The sequence below is a fragment of the Balaenoptera physalus genome (genome assembly GCF_965194825.1).
Source record: "Balaenoptera physalus genome assembly, chromosome: 2".
NCBI classification, from domain to species: Eukaryota; Metazoa; Chordata; class Mammalia; order Artiodactyla; family Balaenopteridae; genus Balaenoptera; species Balaenoptera physalus.
Genome location: NC_138883.1, coordinates 28,189,529 through 28,208,797, shown reverse-complemented (window position 1 = coordinate 28,208,797; position 19,269 = coordinate 28,189,529). Strand labels below are relative to the sequence as shown.

The window sequence follows — 19,269 nt, the reverse complement described above, 5'->3', positions numbered from 1 at the left end:
GCTGGAGCATTTTCCTCAGTGCTTGGGCATCCCTTCCTGGCAGCCCCAGGCCTCCAGGTAAGCAGACCGTGTGAGAGAATTGTAAACCTGAGCACTTCCCCAAACACAAACTGCCACCTTGGCAGGATTTTGGCCTATCCCCTGGCTGCCACTCCACCTGCCCAAGCGGAGTCAGCCCCCACCTGACCACCCGCCAGGCCACTGTCACCGCCACCACCAGAGACACGGTCTGCTGGGGCCAGCCCTGTAGCCAAACCAGGGCCCAGCGAACACTGGGGAAGCAGGTTTGCCCAGGACAGGTGTCAGCCCTGGTTTATTTTAGGGAGGGAGTAGAAAGGGAGGGCCTGAGTGGTTTCCCATGTGGACCACAGATGCTACATCACTCCCAGCCCCTCGGAGCCACACCTCTCTGCCAGCAAAGCCTGGCATGGGCGAGGGGAAGGTCACACAGCCCCTCCCAGTCTCGGTGTCTCTTCTACCTCGGCGTGGGTGGTCCCTGCCCTTAAGACAGCCTTCGAAACCAGTTTAGCTTCTGTCCTTTCCCTCCTGGGCCCCAAGGATGGCCCATCCTTGACTTCAACAGTAAGATCTTTCTCTCTCTAGAAACCCAAGACCCCAACTCCTGCAAGCTGAGCCCACGTCTTCCTGAGACTCGCTTACTTCCGGCTCTGCCTTATTCGCCAATACGTCCGCAGGCATTTAGTGAGCACCCTCTCTCGGTCAGACTGGGTGCCGGACGCACAAAGACAACAAGGCTGGCCCCTGGGTGGAGGAGGCTCTGCCAGGTGGGGGGTCGCAGAATCATGGAAGCCCCTTGCCCCCAGGCGGTTAGGTCCTCAGCGAGGACAAGGGTTGGCAGACTTCGGCTGGTATGATGAATAGCTCACAGAAAGTGGGTGTTTGGGGGGAAACTATAAAATTGGCATTTACATATGCACGTAATATTGTGGTTGATAAAAGTTCTAAAAGGCTTCCAAACCAGTCAGACTTGTTGGCAGAAATAAACCCGTTTGGGAAGATAAGCTTTCTGGACCAATCGTTTATGAAACTGCACAGAGGCCAGGTCTGCTAAGAAAGGGCCTCCAAGTGCTGGGTTCTCAGAGCCAGCTCTCACCAACTTCATTTGTATCCTCCTCTGTGTTGTCTTCATAAGTCTCAGCAGGAAGTGATTTCCTCACTACAGTGTTCAAGCGTTTTGTTCTGAGCCAAGCATCTGCATTATGGGATTGGAGCATAAACTCCTCTCCTCTCTCTCCACTCCCCCAAAAGCCACCCCGCAAATGGCCCCAAATGGTGGCTCCAAGTGCCTATCTATGAAAGGCACCATTCTTAGGACAGTTTTTACTGGTCTGCCATGAAACAAGAAAAATAAAAACAGTTTTCTGTGTTTCTTGTAATGCTATTTTTTCCCCACTTAAAAAGTGTTTTTTATTTTGAGATTATTATTTTATTACTTTTCTGGTGTTAAAATGTTCTTTTAAAATTAAAGGTGATGGCAAATGGTAGTTTGTTTTTCTAATATCCTCACTTAGCAAAAGGAAAAGCTGGCTACTGTACTTTGGTACCTAAGATGTTTGGGGATATTTACTGGTGCGTGAAATCCAAAAGTTTGGAACCCTTTGGGAAGGAGGGGGGGCGATAGTGGTCATGTGCCTTTTGTTAAAGGAAACTGCAGCAAAATATTCCTAAGTCAAATGAGCACAGATTTCAAAACTGAAGTATCAGAAAGCGGATCTGCCATCGCAGAATCGCCCCATGGCAGGGGTATTGCATAAAGCAAGGAAGGAAATGCCGAGGCACCCCGGAGAGGCAATTTCATGCAGTGCTGTGGGGATTTTAAGAGAGAAAATTCCCAACCATGGCAGGCTGGGCAGTCTTCATGTTTTGCTCTTGGAGCCTCATTCCTCCCATTTTCCCACAAGGGCAGAGGTCATGCCTTATACTTGAGAAATCAACACAGCATGGGGTATATGGCTTTAATGAGTCTTCGGTGATTGATGATTGGTGACAGGTTAGCAAGCATGATGCCACGAGGTCCATGTTTAGCCATCGAGGACACACCCAGCCCCTCCCTGTCAGGGGCTGGCATCCTCAGAGCCCGAAGGTGACGCTGCTCCCAGCCTCCCTGTGCCCGCTCGCCAATGCCAGCCTTTAGCCATTCATAATTTGGGCTCCACCTGAGCCCTGGCTTCTCCACACTCCCCTGGCACTCTCTTTCTCACTGAGGATTGGACATGTGGAAAGTTTCAGCTTTGGGAGTTCAGCTCTGTGGAGGTAGCAGTATGCCAAAAGAGAGGGGAATAAAAAGAAATCTCCCGAAATTACTTTGAAACAAGAAATAGAAGGCATCGTTCTCCCCAACTCCCCCACTCCTGGCTGTGCCCCTTCTACCTTCACTCTGCTCCAAAACAGTCAAGCAGAGGTTTGCTCAGATTTTCCGAACAAAACCTCTGCCTTTGGGAGGAGACCAAATGCAGAATGGGCAGGCCTGGGGGAGAGTCTGGAAACAGCTCCCACCATGCAGGCTGCTCCTACCATCCACTCAGAGCCCTTGTGACCAGCGACTTGGTAGCAAAAAGAACATGGGGTCGGGAGTCAGAAAGAGTTGGTTTGACCCCCTCTCAGCCACATCCCAGCTGCGTGACCTTGGGCGTGTCTCGTCTCACTGAGACACCTCAACCAGTGCCTCAGCTGTCTCATCCATAAAATGGGTCTGACAATTCCTGCCTCAAAGAGTTGTGTGAGTCTCAACAGAGATCATGGAAGTACTTTGTACTCTCTAAAGCTGTGCTGTCCAATGCTGTCTAATGCTGTAGCCATGAGCTATATATGGCTGTTGAAATGGAAATTGATTAAATAAAATTTAAAATTCCATTCCTCAGTTGCACTAGACACATTTCAAGGGCTCAAGAGCCACATGCGGCTCATGGCTACCATGTTGGATGGCAAGATATAGAACATTTCCACAGAAAGTTTCCACAGAAAGTTGTATAGGACATCAATGCTAAGTTAAAAAACAAAAAAACAAAAAAACCACACACCTAGTGGCAGAAGCAAGAGGGCTTCTGAACTTCTCTGCCATGACGTTTTTCCCAGGAAAAGGCAATGACAAGGCAGGCCCTGGTTAGAGAGACACCCCAAGCACTGTGGTGCAGAGGCAGGGCTGCTCTTCAGGTGTTAAATACAGCCCGGTCCCCTCTCTACCTCCTTCCACCCCAGCCAGGTAGGGCTTTTGTCATCAGCTCTCTCTCCTGGGATCTAGAGATGCCGTCTCCCTCCGTCAATTCCATTAGGTGAGGCACCGACTTTAGGGTGGGCCCCTTAAGCCTGTGCCCTCCTCCGAGGCCTCCAGTACCAGGCCCTCCTGTCTGGGAGATGAACCTACCTTCCAGATTAGACTCTGGGCCCCGCACCCCCATACCTGAGGCTCAGCTGCTCCTCAGATTAAACCTATGTCTTTCCTAAACTCTGTGTCAGTGGGACACTAAGGACTTCCCCACTGAGTACCTGATCCCTCCCTCAGGATGGGGCCCTGTCCCTTCCACACCCAGAGACCTTTCTAGGCAGGACGGTCACCTACCACCCTCAGTGCTGCCCTTCCCCGGGCCCCCCCTCACCTTAGAACCCTACCTGGAGGCCTCAGTTTGCCCTTGGAATTCACTTAACTGGGGGTCTACCTGTGACCCTGAGCTGTTTCTCCACAGCCTTGACCTTTGGTTTCCACAGAAAGGGGACCCTGATGTCAGAGCTCCCCGAGGACAGGAAATCCCTCACTGGCCTTCAAACACCCTCAGAATCCACCGAGGACTCATCCTCTCCACACCCAAACTCTGCCCAGGGGCTGTGTCCCCCAAGCCCCGACCTCAGCCCCGAGCCCCCAGGCTGTGGGAGAAGTCAGGTCCTCAAGGATTCGGCCCATTCCCACCACAGCTGTGCTGGGGTCGCAGCTCAGGATGGCTGGAAACAGCACTGGGGCTCAGGGGCCAGCCAAGCGCCCTGCTCCAAAATAGCAGTTGTGTTCACATAAAAGCCTTTAATGAGAGAAAGATGCCGTTCTTGGCCCCTTGCGCACGCTCTGCAGACGCCGTCTGGCAGGCCGAGAGGGCCTCTACCGTTTGGCGGCCGGAGGGGAGGAAGGAGGGTTGTGAGTCAGACCTTGGCCCCAGCCCCTCAGCATGGACCGCCCTGCTAATTGCATTAACAAACACCGAGATGCTGGGCCAGCTGGGGGCCAGGGGCTGGGGATAGAGAGCAGCCCCAATTCCCACCGGCTCCAGCAGGCATGAGGAGGGGACCACTGGGCAGGGCTCGTGGCCCAGGGCAGAGGCCTGGGTTTGCCTCTAGCTCCTGCCCTAGAGCAGACGAGTCACCTGTCCATCCCCATCACAGCCCTGAGGGCTTTGTCTGGGAGGAGGCAGGGATTTAAAGGCCTCAGTGCCAGAGAGGCCGGGGAGATGAGAGAAGATGGGGTCCTGGAGCAGCCCCCATCAGGGACAAGCCCGGGGACCCAGTCTTTTCCAGGGGAGCAGCTCCAGGGCATGGAAGACAGTTCTGTGGCTGGCATGGAGCCATCCAAGCCCTTCTGCAGCCACACCAGCTCCGTGCCCAGGACCCATGAAGGTTGAGAGGGAAGGAATACACCATTCCCATTTACAACTCAATGAAGGCGAGGGCAGAAGTGTGGAGGAGAGAGCAGCCTTATAGTCAAAGAGACCTGCATTTGAATTCCAACCCCACGACCTCAGGCAAGTTCCTTCATCTCTGCGAGTCTCAGCGTCTAGAAAATGGTCCTACGTCCAACAGTTACTATTTGCTTAGGATGGTAAGCAAGACAGACAGTGTCTTTTTCTTCATGGAGCCTCCAACTTAGAGAAATTCATAAAACAAGCAAAAAAACAAGCAGAGGAAGAGAAATTGGGATATGAATGATGGAAGAAACAATTAAGGGGCTGGGATCCAGAATAACAAGGCTGCTGGGGGCAGCTCTAGACAGAGTGGTTAGGGGGAGCTGGAAACGAAGACAGGGAGCAGCCACATAAAGAGACAGGAAAAGCAAACAGAGAGGGCAGCATGTGCAACAGCCCGGGGGCAGCACATTCCAGGAACCCAGGCTGGATCTGGTGAGCGAGGGGCTGACAGACAAGGCTGGACACACCGCCACAGGAAGGTTTCAGTAGGGATGTGTTATGATCTAATTTACAGAGAAAGAACTGGAGAGCAAGGGGGACAGTGGGAGCAGTCAGCCAGCTGCAGCAGTCACCCAGGAGAGCGTGCTGGTGCCCAGGACTAGAGAAGCAGCCAGCGGGGGGGAGGGGGGGGCCGGAAGCAAACAGACTCTCAAGAGATTTAGGAAGTAAAGCAAACAGGGCTCAGGGATGGACTGGATAGAAGCCTGAGCAAGAGGAGGTGTCCTGAATGGTCTGGCTTAAGCATTCACACAGATGGAGATGCCTTTAACAGGATGGGTAAGACCTGGGCAGGGATATTGGCTCAGAGGGAGGGAAACGATGCGCTCGCTTGGGACAAGTTGAGGTGGGGGTGGCTGGGAGGCATCAAGAGCAGATGTCGAGGAGGCGCCAGGACGAAAGGAGCCTGGAGGTTGGAGGAGAGATCTGGCTGAAGATGTATATAAATCTGAGTGTCATCAGCCCAGAGACGATGTTTACATCCATGGGAATGCCTTAAATCATTCCAGGAGCAGTGCAGTGAGAAAGAAAAGAAGAGGACCCAGAACTCGGTCCTGGGAAACCCAGTGTTTAGTAGCTGGGTAGAGGAGAAGCAGCAGCCAGGGACACAGGAGGGGGCCAGGACAGAGAGTGATGTGATGGCCACTCACAGGGTGAAGGGAGTTGAAGGGTTTAGCGTGGTCCCTGGCACAGAGTGAGCACTGCCACTCTTATTGTTGTGTGTTAATTGTCTGGCACAGTGTCTACTGGTACCCAATAATGGTGGGGGGGGGTGATTAAAGCTGTGCTTGCTTCATACGGCCCCCTCTTTGCGTGGGGGATTTGGAAGATCTGGGGTAAGTCCTGAGGCAGCCCAACATCAAGATGTTAGGTAGAAGAGGAAAAGCCAACCAAGGAGGTGAGAAGAGGCAGCTGAGGATGGCAGAAGAAAACCTCCAGGTCACCTGTGAAATCATTCACCCACTCAGTCCTTTAACAAACATGTATCCAATAGGCACTCTGCTGGTATCAACAGGATACAGCCCCTGGCTTCAGGATCCCCTGGCTAAAAGCATCTCCTAAATACTCCTTTAAGCAAAAAGCCCTGGGGGCACACACCTGCTTACCAGGAAGATCTAAGGTACCTCTACATGGTCAGGGGAGAGATGGGCAGTGTCTCTTGCTAGGTCTGTACCCTTTATGTTAGTTGGGTCTCCACTGAAGTCATGTGATTATTCCCCTTAACACCTTCCACTTTCCTCTCCACCACTCCCACCAACTACTGAGTTTCATCGGATGGTTCATCCAGAGATGAGCCATATGTAGACTCAAGCCTCTGGTTCCTGGCAGTTCCTAACCAGTCAGTAAAGAACCTGCAAATCCCACCCCTGCCCTGACCCTTTTCCTCAACATTTGTTCAGCACTTACCACTATGAGGTCGATTTCTTTGCATATATCTCCTCTGTAGATTCTTATAACTACTACAGGTGCTATTCTGATCCTCATTTGACATATGGAGAAACTGAGGCTTAGAGCAGTCCAGCAACGTGCCTGAGATCACCATGCTAGTAAGTGATGGAGCAAGGCTCTGAACTCAGGGATTCTGGCTCCAAAGTTGGTTGGCTATAGTCTTGCCCTTTGGGATGGGGTCATTTACCGGGCTGGAATGGGTGGGCCAGGGGAACTCCCTCAGGGAAGCCCAGGAGAAGCCCAGATCAGGAGGGATGAGGGTCTTCACAGCGCTGAGATGTGGCCCAGAAGGCATGTGGTTCTAATGGCCCCATGCGCACACAGGCTTGGGACTAAAAGGCAAGCACAAATGCCTAGGCCATTCCAGGGTCTCCTAAGCACCGTGGGGAGTTTTCCAAAAGGGCTGATGAATCCAGGGCTGCAGAAGGGGACTTCTCTGCACAGGCCTGGGAAAGGCCCTGTGTTATTCAGTACATTCTTGTTGAGCCTTTACCTAGTATCCAATGAACACTTGCCGCTGTGCTGCATGTTGTGGGCTGTTAGACAGTCCCTGCTCTCAACATCAAGGCCAGACATGTACAGAACACACAGAACATGCCAGGCCTTGAACTAAACACTTGCCCTAAGTTATCTCATTTGTTCCTTAGAATTCTCTGAGGCAGGGACTAATATTAGTCATATTTCACAGGAAAAGAAACTGAGGCACAGGAAGCTTAAGCATCTTGCCCGGGGTCCTGTAGCTAAGTGATGGAGTCGGCATTTAAACCCAGGCAGGTAGCACAGCCTCCTGGATCTAGGCTAAAATAACAACTAAACTTACCATGTTCCAGGCTCTCTACACACACTTGCTCGTTTCCCAGGAGCACGGTGTTAAGCCCTATCCTCTGGAGCGGGCTACCTGGATTCACACCCAGGCTCTACTGATTGCCAGCTGCACGACTTGGACAAATAGTTAACCTCATCTGTAAATGGGGATAAAGATCAAATCTAGTTTACAGGGTTGTTGTGAGGATGAAAAATTAATAATAAAGTTCTGACGCACAGTAAGAGCTACAGTGTGTTATTATTATTAATTCTCAAAAACAGCTCTATAAAGATTGTCATAGACACTTAATAGGTGAGGCGCTATGGCTGGAAGAGGGCCAGGCACTTGCCTGAGAACACAGAGCTGGGATTCAAATCCATGACTCCTTGAATCTGGCACCAGAATCTAAAGCACATGCTCTTAACTTGGAGCCTTACTGCTGGGGTGGCGGGGAAGATGGTAATCCACCTAGCCCCCTCCTCAGTAGCCTTCTCCCCAGAACAGCCCCAGCCCCCGTACATCGAAGCCGAGATAAAATGAGAAGCCAAAGAATTCTTCAAATCCTCTTCCAGTGTGAGCCTTCAGAAGCCTCCCAAAGGCTGTGTGTGCATTGGGGCGAGCCAGTCTGGGAAGACTGGACAGTCTTCCAAAAGCCCTAACTGTAAACAGGACCCAAGCACCCCACACCCTGCAGTGCTTCCCCTCAGCTGAGCGGGCTGGCAGGCCCCAGTCAGCTGCCTCCACAAATACATAAACACATAAATTGTGTGCCAGAGCTGGCAAAGCCACAGAAGGAAAGGCAGATACCAAGACCAGAGGAGGAGATGGGGGCGCAGCTCCAGACCCCTCCAGGGTGCAGAGAGCAGCTGGGCTTCTAGCGGTGGACACCTGCAGACACAGTGGGTCCCCAAGGTCCAGTGACTGGACAGGGATGAAAAAAGGGGCCTGCCAAGGAGATGGCTGGTATGTTACAGCAACCTCGGAGTCTGTGAGAGGGGCAAGTGGGAGTCGGGAGTGGTCCAGGGGACAAAGACCATCACTCGCTATGCATGGGCAGTGGGTTGGACCCACAGATATCTGGGAGAGACCAGGGGATGGATTGAGTCCCCACACTGTTCTGGGACTAGACTTTATTCTTGGCAGTTGGGGGGATGTCACACACCCCTCCCTGTCACTACCCACCTGCGGCCAGGCCAGGAGAGGCACCCCACATATGGGAAACCACTAGGCCAGAGTCATGAGCGTGCCCCGGCGTTGGCAGCCTCTTCTTCAGCCAGGAGGGCAGCTGTGGGGAGGGGATAGGGAGACGCAAACCACGGGGGAAGCCAGCTGACAGGGCGTGGAACCAAGAGCCCCATATTTGACAGAGCTCAGGACCTAGCCATCCAGGGCCAACACCCCACTGCCCACGTGGTTCTCATCAGGCTCATTAGCAGCAAAATAGCAACAAGCAAACAGCGCTGGGCCCAGCTAATTAGCACACAGACCTTCAGTGGGCAAGCCAACTTCGTGTGGGAAAGGCTAACGCCCACTGGCAATTCCTCCAGGAGCGCTGCCAGCCTGTGTGCCAGGGTCACAGGTATGACCAGGGGAGCAGCGGAGGGCCGGGGAGAGAAACAATGGGGCTGAGGCCCCCGGGGTGGAGTGGCTACTGACAACCGGCTGGAGCAGCACCCCTGCTCAGGGCACGAGGGTGCACACGCACGGCAACTCTGACAATCTGCAGACTCACCCAACCTCGAGTTTCCAGTGTTGAAACTCCAGATTGGCAGAGAATGATGCTGGAAAGTCATGAGAAAGTTAGGAAACTGAGAACCTTCAGGGCTGAAGGGCCAGAGCAAGGCCCATGCCCAGACCCCTTGGGCAGCTGTGGAGAAGCCCACCCACTCTGAAGCCACCCTCCCCAACTTCAGCTCAAACCTCAGCAACACTCTCTGCTAAGCTCAATAGAACTTATGGGCCCTCCTCTTCATCTCCAGCCCCAAATCCCACCCCAGGCCTCAGCTCCAGGACTCGGAGTACTACTGTCTCCTCGGGCACGTTTCCTAACCAAACTGAGCCTCAGTTTCCTCGACTATAAGTAGGATAGATGATCAGTAAATACTCATGTTATAGGATTGGGAGACTTAACTAAGATGATGTATGTGAAGAGCTTAGCACAGTGTGGGGCATATAGTAAATCCTCGGCTGTTAGCTAGTAGTAGTAGTAGTCGTTGTTATAGTAGTAATGGTGGTAGCAGTAGTAATGGTGGTAGTAGTGGTAGCAGCAGCAGCAGCAGCTGTAGTAGTAATGATGGTAGTAGAGGTAGTAGTAGTAGTAGTGGTAGTGGTGATGGTGGTAGTAGTGGTAGTAGTAATGGTGGTAGTAGTGGTAGTAGCAGCAGCAGCAGCTGTAGTAGTAGTGATGGTAGTAGAGGTAGTAGTAGTAGTAGTAGGGGTAGTGGTGATGGTGGTAGTAGTAGTAATAATGGTGATAGTAGTAGTAATGGTGGTAGTGGTGGTAGTAGCAGCAGCAGCAGCTGTAGTAGTAGTGATGGTAGTAGTAGTAGTAGTAGTAGTAGTAGTAGGGGTAGTGGTGATGGTGGTAGTAGTAGTAGTAATAATGGTGGTAGTAGTAGTAATGGTGGTAGTAGTGGTAGTAGCAGCAGCAGCAGCTGTAGTAGTAGTGATGGTGGTAGTAGTAGTAGTAGTAGGGGTAGTGGTGATGGTGGTAGTAGTAGTAGTAATAATGGTGATAGTAGTAGTAATGGTGGTAGTGGTGGTAGTAGCAGCAGCAGCAGCTGTAGTAGTAGTGATGGTAGTAGTAGTAGTAGTAGTAGTAGTAGGGGTAGTGGTGATGGTGGTAGTAGTAGTAGTAATAATGGTGATAGTAGTAGTAATGGTGGTAGTAGTGGTAGCAGCAGCAGCAGCAGCTGTAGTCATAGTGATGGTAGTAGAGGTAGTAGTAGTAGTAGTAATGGTAGAGGTGATGGTGGTAGTAGTAATAGGAGGTAGAGGAGGAGTAACAAAGGAAACAGTAGTACACGGCCATCCCCAGTTCACAGATGCAGAAAGTGAGGCCCAGAAAGATGAGGTAAGATATCTGGCAGCAGAGTGTGGAGATTAAGAAGAGGGACCCTAGAGTCAGGTTACCTGAGTTCAAATCCTGCCATTTCCAGGCCATGTGACCTTGAGCACGTGACTTGTCTGTGCCCCAGTTTCCTCACTTGCCAAAAGGTGAGTGGCTCTCCCCGCCCCACAGGACGTGTGAAGTGAGTCTTGCACAGAGCGAGTGCTGCGTAGCTACTGGCTCTCATGTTGCTGTCACCTCCTCCGAGGGCGCCACCAGTGGAGGCTAGGGCACAGAGCCCGGCTCTTCCTACCTCACTGCTTGGTCTCCACATAACTAAGATGACTACCCTCTTTTTTCTCATCTGGGCCAGCCTGCCAGGCTCTGGAGTGGTCCAAAGGAAGACTGCTCCAGATGCAGGATCAAAGCCTCATCTGACCGTCCTGGTAGGATGCCCGCCAGGGGCCAGGGGCCAGAGCAGAGGTGGATTCCCCGCACAGCGCTGGGAGTGGTCCCCCCAGGAATGTGCGATGCAGAGGCTCTGGGGCCAGGTGTGTTCCGCAGACCACAGGGGTATGTGAGCACCACAGGGCAAGTTGGGGAGGAGCCCCAACACAGTGGAGAAGCAGGTGGGGAATATAGGAAGCTTTACAAACAAGAGCGGGGATTTTATTTGAAAAGTCATCTTCAGTTGGAGCCTTTTTTTTTTTCGCCATGCCATGCAGCTTGTGGGATCTTAGTTCCCCAACCAGGGATTGAACCCAGGCCCTTGGCAATGAAAGCGCCAGTCCTAACCACCAGACCACCAGGGAATGCCCTGGAGGCATTTTTCAATCTCCTCTCTTCCACTGCCTCCCGCCTGGAGAGGGGCTACCTGCTCAGGAGGCAGATTGGGGAAGACACTTGTGCTCCCCGCACAGGTTCTGGAGTCCCCATGCCCCGCCCAGCTCAAGGAAGAGAGAGGGAGAGGGTGGGTGCGGTGGAGGCACTCACGTTTGATACAGTGGTTGGTACTGTTTGCCGTTGTCCATCCTGGGCAGCACTGTCCCCCGCAGACATTCCTCCTGTGGGGTCACCAAAACAGGGTCAGCATAGAGTGCTCAGAGCAGGAGTATTCACAGAGCCCTTCTGATGGTCCCATCCTCTACAGGCAGGGCCTGGGGGAACTCTGCCAGACCGGGCACTGTCCCCCTTCTCTAGGGAGGCCGCATGGCCCATGGGCGGGCGCTTTGGGATCCTTCACATCTAAGATTGAATCCTGACTCTGCCATTCTCTGCATGAGCTTGGGAAGCCTCATTCTTTTCATCTGTACAATGGAGATAATAATACCTGCTTAATGTTGTTGTGAGGATTAAATGAGATAGGATGTATAGCCCCTGACACACTGGCACAGGGATCACGAAGATGATCAAAAAGCAAGTTCAGAGTGGCTCAGTCACTTGCTAAGACTAAACAATAAGTAAATGTCAGAGCCAGATTCAAACCTCAGCTGACCCAACTCTAAGTCACGCTCCAACTCCACATGGCCTCTCACCAAAAAATTATCACCATGGCCCTTGCCAACAAATTCTGATAATCCAAGGGAAGCTGGAAAACACACACAAAACAGGCTTAAGGACATACATATGCATCACCTGCCAACAAATGCACACTGGGAGGAGCCTTAGCCCTCTGGCAGGCTGGTGCCCGGTCCGACGGAGCGCTGGGTGGGACAGAAGGAGCCGGAGCTCCAGAATTTCTCTTTAAGAGGAGCTGAGGAAGTGGCAAGCTGGGAGGAAGATGGGGCTGGGGACTCGGGGTAAGCTGCTCTGCATGGCGAGCACATTTCTTACTTGGGCAGGCTGATGGAACTTACTTGGGGGAGATAGTCCTTCCCCCAGCTACTCCTTGGTGCTGGCACCGAGACACCTACAGGAGACACTGACCAGCAGTTGCCACCGGGGCCACTCACCCAACTCACCCAAACTCTGCCCTCAGGTGTTGAGTGAGGCCCCTGCAGCACCAGTATCCTTCACCCACCCTGACTGTCAGTCTAAAGACCCAAATGCCTGGACAGAGGTGACTTCCCGAGAAGGGCTCTATTTGGAGAAGACCTCTGGGGCCCTGACTCCTCAGCTCAGGCTGGGCCTGGCTCTGCTTCACAGACCCCATCATTACCATCAGAAATTGTCTACTGAGCACTCGCTGAAACTCAGGGTGAGCGGGGCAGCAGAGGTACGGAGCCCAAGAGTGAGGTGAAGGACAGACCGGGGGCCATTCCTGTGACCTTTGTGGCCGGCATGGTGGGCATCTGGTCCCACTTAGGAGTTTGTTTGACATTTGTGTGGCCCCCAAAGCTTGTGTGGTTTTTGAAACCTTACGAAACATTCAAAATAAATTCCTTCAGCTTGAAAACGCTGAGGCCCATTCCTGGCCCTTTGGCCCAAAGCTGTGGGGAGCTGCCTCCCAGGGAGGCCCCAGAATGTCCTCCCAGCCAAGGGCTGTGCCATTTCAGCCACCTAGAAGCCTCTCTGGACCGCTGCATTCATCGGTTTCCTGGTTCCCCAAAGGCCTCTTCCCCATCAGGGCCCAAGTCACTGGGTTCTGGGGAAGGGGCTGGTCCTCACAGCCAGGGCTTCTGAGTGTGTGCTCTGGCGGGAGTGGGGACTACCCACCCATTGGTGAGTCATTACCCCTCTGGTGGTGACAAGGCCTCTTAGATGCCTGAGAGGTCTTTGAGAGGGAAGCAGACATCATGCCCTGGGAGTTTTCTAAAAACTAGGGTCTGTGGGAGTCCAGAGAGCACGGACTGAGGGGCCCACCTGGCTGAGAGGTCATGGCGTGGATCCCAGCTCAAGGAGGCCCACTGAGCCTGCTGGTACCCTAGATGCCTTCAGAATGGCTACGGAGCTGACTGTAGGAAGGCAGCAGCTCGTCCTGCCCTGCCCGACCACGGTAGAGCCCTCAAGGCCGTCAGGGCCCCGGTGAGAACTGGTCAGAATCAAAGCTGCCAAGCAGGGGGGCAGGGCTTGGCTAAGCGGGCACTCGAGAGGGATACAGAAGCCCAGCCGGAGTCTTGGGTACAGGCTCAGGGAGGTGCCCGATGGGAGATGACCACTCCGTGGGCTCTGGCTAGTTGGAGAGAGCAAATGAGCCTGACTAGCTGGGGCCAACGACTCAGTGGCTCTGACTGTCTGGAAGATGCCACTCAGAGATTATATAAGCCCAGCCTTCCAGGCCACACCACTCAGCAAACATTAGCCCAGGATCCAGCATCATTGCCCAACCCCTCTGGCTAACAGCCTAGGACAGCTGCTGTTCCACCTGGAACAAATCTGGTCATACTGGTCCTTTGTTATAGATGCCTCAAGGCTCTCCACTGGCCTCTACAAAGCCAACCGGACCCCTCCTGCCTGTGGAGTCTAATTGCCCCCCTTCCCCCCTTATCTCCATGGCCACCTACAACCAAAACTATGATCCTCCAAGTATACGAAGTTTGTTGTCCCCCAGCTGCATTGTATGTGGGCACATTTTGATGCCTTTGCTTAAGCTGCTCTCTCTGCCTAGACTGCCTTCCCTCTCTTCTTTGCCGACTGAAATCCGTGGCACGCTCCAAGACTTCCAGATCAAATGTCATCTCCTTTGTGTAAAACCTCCCCTGACATCTACCCAGCCTTCCCCATTCTCCAGCCGCCACACCATTTAGCACTGATTATCTCAGGCTGTTGGTGTATGTCTCCGTCTTGAGTACCTTGAGGGTTCTTTCTTATTCCTCTTTGTGCCCCTAGAGTCTAACATAGTGCCTGACATGTGGTGTACTTTTAATACCTCTTTGTTTCACTTAAGCCAATGTTTCCCAACACACTTCTGGTAGGAAAGGGAGTTTGACGGTTCCATATTTGACGTTTCCATAATCACAACATGCAACAATGCTGAATCACACAGCGAGAAAGTGATTCCCTTATTTTTTTATTTTATTTTATTTTTTTTAGTGATTCCCTTTTTAGTGATCGTTCTAGTCTGATTAGATCAGTGGGAAAAAATCCCTGTCGGAGGTTGGGTCTTCATGCCTGGTTCTCTCTCCAGCACTTGCCAATTGCCCTTTCCAATAGGGAGAACTACAGGGCTGAACTTCCTATGATAATGGTATTTGACTAGACTTTGAGAACATTTTGTTTTCATTTCAGTTTCCCTACAGTTTTCTCTTTATGACAAGTGGTACTATTTTCAGCTTATGATAGTGATATAAAGTATCCTTGAAAATGGATTTATTTATGTAGAAAAATGCCAAGCACTGTTTGTAATACCAAAATATGTAACTCATCTAAGTGTCCAAAAACAGAAGGATGGATAAATAAACTGTGGTATATTCAGACAATGGCATAATAACCAACAATTAAAATGAATAAACTTGGGCTTCCCTGGTGGCGCAGTGGTTGAGAATCTGCCTGCCAATGCAGGGGACACGGGTTCGAGCCCTGGTCTGGGAAGATCCCACATGCCACGGAGCAACTGGGCCCGTGAGCCATAACTACTGAGCCTGCGCGTCTGAAGCCTGTGCTCCTCAATAAGAGAGGCCGCGATAGTGAGAAGCCCACGCACCCCGATGAAGAGTGGCCCCCGCTCGCCGCAACTAGAGAAAGCCCTAGCACAGAAACGAAGACCCAACACAGACAAAAATAAATAAATGAATAAATATTAAAAAAAAAAAGAATAAACTTGGGCTGATTATATTAATGTAGTTAAATTTCAAACATCTAATGAGGATTGGAGAAAGCAAATTGTAGAGGGATAATGCAGCATAGTACCACTTATCTAAGTTTAAAATATGCAAAACAATATTGTGTATGTTATGGATGCATGCATCTGTAGTAATGGTATAAAAACATAGATTGGAATCATGGGTAAATTCAAGGTAGTGGTTAACTCTGGGGAGAGAGAGAGACAAGTTTATAGAAGATATTTCGACTAAAAAAATCAGAAGCAAAATAGGCCCAAATATTAAGGTTTGAAAAAGCTGGATTGTTAGTTGTATTATTTCCAATACTTTTGTAGGTTTGTATAAAACTTCATAATATAAAATACTTAAAAATAAATAAAACACAAAATCCTGTTATTTTAATAGTTTATAAATTTAAGGAAATAATAGAACAAGGAGGAAAAGATAGAGGAAAATATTATGAAGGTGGTATGCTGTGAGGCTAAGCTTAAGAAACACTGAATGCTGGGAAACAATGGCTTAAAAAGTTTCCTGTGGACTGTGAATTTCAATAGTGCAAGAATTGTTTCTGCTCTGGTTACACTGTGTCCCAGACACCTAGCACTGTGCCTGGCGCACACTTAAAATCTTCATTGTGTGCGATAAAACCCCACTACATTGCAAGTTCCACGGAGACAGAGGCTGTCTTGGCCACTGCTGTATCCCCATGGTCCAGCAAAGTGCCGGGCATATAGGAGACCTTCCAAACGTTTGTTGAATGAAGAATCCCCAGTAGTGGTGATGCAATTCCAAGCTTTACCAGCAGGTGGCACTTAGTCCTTGGCCCTGAGCAATTCACAAGGCAACTGCCAGAGAGGCCAGCCTGGCCAGAAGCCATGAGCTAGAATGGACTTGGGGAGAGGAAGCCAATGGACAAGATTGCCACTCAGCCCCTCCCCAGATGACTTGAAGTGGCTAGCTGGAGTGCCAGAGGAACCCACCCTTTATCAAAGCTGCAGAAAATAATCTGGGGGAGGAGCCAAACCCAGCATGTGATGTGATGTGTGCACCTGTATATGGCAAGTGCTTGTGGGTGGCACCCAGCCCAGGTCCTTACACACCTGTGTACATCTACCAGCCTTATCATGGTGACAATCTGCTTTGCTCATCACCACCTCATTTCACAACTGCGAATAGTGCACCCTCCCACCCCCACTCCACTATCCCATCTCCCCCCAACTCCCACCCGAATGCTGACGGTATAAGCTCCTCCATGATCTGGTTCAACCTATGCCTCCAGCCTCAGCCCTGTGGCTCCCCTACACCAGGGTGCAGTCCTGCCCCTAGGCCAGTGCCAACAGTGAAAAGCCCTTGTCTTTGGGCAGTGCTACACCTCGGCACCCCACTCCTGCCACCTCCCCTCTGCTTCCCCACACACCGCCCCTCGAACCCCAGGGGCTCCTGCTCACAGGGCCTCCTTCTCCTCCGGGCTCCTCAGCCACAAACGTCCATTCCTTTATGCTTAACATGAAGCTTCTGGTACTAGAAAGCATGTTCACCAGTGCATATCTGTTCATTTCTCCAATTCGATTTGAAGTAATTGAGTTGCCCTCCTGGCAGGAACAATGCCTTTGTCTCGGGGCCCCATCCCCTATCCCAGGCCCTGCACGCTTGCTCTTAAGAAGTATGTATTCACTTGCACAGGCCATTAACACCGGCTGATCCTCTGTGTAAGCGACTTGGCAGTGCTCGGGTCTACTCTGTCTGCCGTAAGCTGGGCCTTCCAAGGGCCGCGGGGAATTCATTCACTCACTCAACAGATACTTAACAAGCAGCAACTATATACGAGCACTGTTCTAGGCACTGGTGACACAGCAATGTACAAAACAAAGTCTCTCTTTTCATAGAGCTTACATTAGCGTGGGCTGGGAGACCAGACCATAAACACAGAAACAGAAACATAATATGTCCAATGGGAATAAGTGCTATGAAGAAACGTAGAGCAGGGTGAAGGAAGAGAGAAGGTGGGGCAGGAGTAGTCAAGAAGGTCTCTCTAAGCAGAGAAACACAGGAGAAGAGTGCTGCAGCCTAGGAAAATAGCGAGTGGAGAGGCAGTAAGAACATCCTCGGGAGTAGAACAGGGGTTGCAGTGTCCTTCGTGCTATGAGCCAGGGGACTGAACCCACCTGGCAAATCGGGCCCAAGCCAAGAAGGGCTGCCAGGTTCCTTCCCAGCCTCCCCGATGGTGTCCCCACGCAGCCCCGCACTGCCCGGGCCTCCAGTGCCCTCCATTCTGGAGACACCTGTCATACTCGGGCAAGACTGAGCCTCCCGCAGCCATGACGATCTTCAGCAGGGCTGGGGGTTACTGGGGAGCCTCTCCCACGCTGCGAGGGAGCCCCCGGCAAGCAGCTGGTAGTCTCAGGGTAGGGGGGAGACTTAGCCCTGCAAAGTGCGCGAGTCGCGCTGACACCTAGCTGCACAAGGGCCCACACAGACCCACTCCCCCACGGACCCACAGGGCCGCAGCCATATCGCGAGCAGGCTTCCTGCCCAAAGTGCCCCCGACCCCACGCGCACTTCCACGTCCAGCCATCCGCGGGCCCAGGCCGACCTCTGCCGCAACCCACAGACCCGTGCCCCCGCGCAGGCTTCGCTGCCAGCCTCCGTCCTGGAGATGCATCTGCCCGCGCGCTCTGGCGCTCCCGGCATCCTCCACCTACCCGCGCTCTCAGCCCGCTCAGCTTCCCCTGGGCCTCAAGCGCGTGGAACGCCCACCCCGCTGCCCTCTCCCCGATCCCTTTCAGATCCCCGCACCGCTACGGGCGTCAGCAGGCACCGGTTGGAGGCGGGAGGGAGGAGGGCGGGCGAATGCACTGGCGCCTTGCGAAAGGATTAACGTCGGGTCTGGGCGAGCTGGTACGAAAGGGTGTGGGTGGTGTTTCTCTTTCCTCCAAACTCTTTGCGAGTGGGTCAGATGGAGCCCCAGCTCCGGGACCTCGGTCTGTTTCCCCGCAGTACTGGGGACAGAGGGATGAAAGGCGGAGCCCGGCGCCCTCTCCTCTAGCCTGCACATCCCTCTACGAACGAGCGTACGGGAGACCGGCCCTCGCTCCCCCAGCCCCCATGCTTCCCTCTCCAGTGCTCACCCCGTTAGCCGCCCTCGTGCAGCCCGCGGTCGCTGCGCGCTCCCGAGGCGCGGGAGGGCCGGGGGGGCCCGGGCCCGGGGTGCGGACTGCTGCTGGCGCAGGGGCCGGCTTCTCCAGGTCTGCGCAGGTGGCTGGACTCGCCGCGGCTGCTGCGCGCGGGGCGGCCTCCTGGCCTCTGCCTCGGCGGGCCTGCTGGGGCTCCCCCAGCCAGGTTGGGTCCGCTCCGCGGGCGGCAAACCCGGAACGGGCACGTTCTGCTCCCGGAACAGACTGTACACCCTGGCTGTAGCCGCTGCGGGGTGGTTGCCCCCGGGGCGCCGCAGCCGACTCGCGTCCCTTCCAGCCGGCTCGTATCTTCCCACCGGGTCCCTCTGAGCATGACCCATGCCCACGAAGAGAGCCAGGGTGAGCGGCAAGAAGCTCCTCCAGGGGTTCCGACGCCTGGGGCAGCGGGTGGTGGTTGGGGGCCTCATGGCGCCGGGGCGCCCGGAAAGCGGCGCGGGCGGGTAACTGCCCCGGGGCTCGCAGTCTGTGCGCCCGGCCGCCCTCTGGCTGCGCTCCGGTCCCCTCCCGGTGGCCCGCCTCTCCCCGTCTAGGGGGCCCCGAATCAGACTGCGGGCCAGGCTCTCCGTGGAGCGAGGGCCAGGCTGCGGGGGCGGCCCGGGGCTGCGCGCAATGAGCCCGGCGGCCGCGCTCCGTCTCTAGCTGGGTGGGCACCGCTGTCGCACCTCCGCGCCTTCTCCCCGTCACTGTAGCCTCCTGAATGGGGACCGGAGGCTTTTATTTTTGGAAACCTCCCCCTGATTTTTCGTCTCTTTTATCCACACCGTGCCCCCTCCTCGGAGGGACAGCTCAGCCCCCTCATTACGGGAGAGAGAGAGAGAGGAATTCCAGCAACACCCACTTTGGCACTGGGAAGCGAGCGGGCGGCGAGCGGTGTTAACCCGTGAGG

At 53.3% G+C, this 19,269-nt stretch overlaps 1 protein-coding gene across 11 annotated transcripts in view; it reads right to left on the bottom strand.

Annotated features, from left to right (window-relative positions):
• LTBP2 (latent transforming growth factor beta binding protein 2) overlaps positions 1-19,098 on the bottom strand; it is a 100,705-nt gene extending 81,607 nt beyond the window's left edge. For 5 of the 11 annotated variants that reach the window (XM_082451511.1, XM_082451517.1, XM_082451521.1 and 2 more), the window contains exons 1-2: positions 18,318-19,097; positions 11,483-11,553 (exon numbers count right to left, since the gene is read on the bottom strand). In XM_082451511.1, the coding sequence (XP_082307637.1) occupies positions 11,483-11,553; positions 18,318-18,790 (544 nt within the window). In that variant the 5' untranslated portion in view covers positions 18,791-19,097. Of the gene's footprint in view, positions 1-11,482; positions 11,554-18,317 lie in introns of all 11 variants that reach the window. The other 6 variants (XM_082451514.1, XM_082451518.1, XM_082451519.1 and 3 more) reach the window with 4 other exon arrangements.
• Between the last annotated feature and the right edge of the window lie 171 nt (positions 19,099-19,269).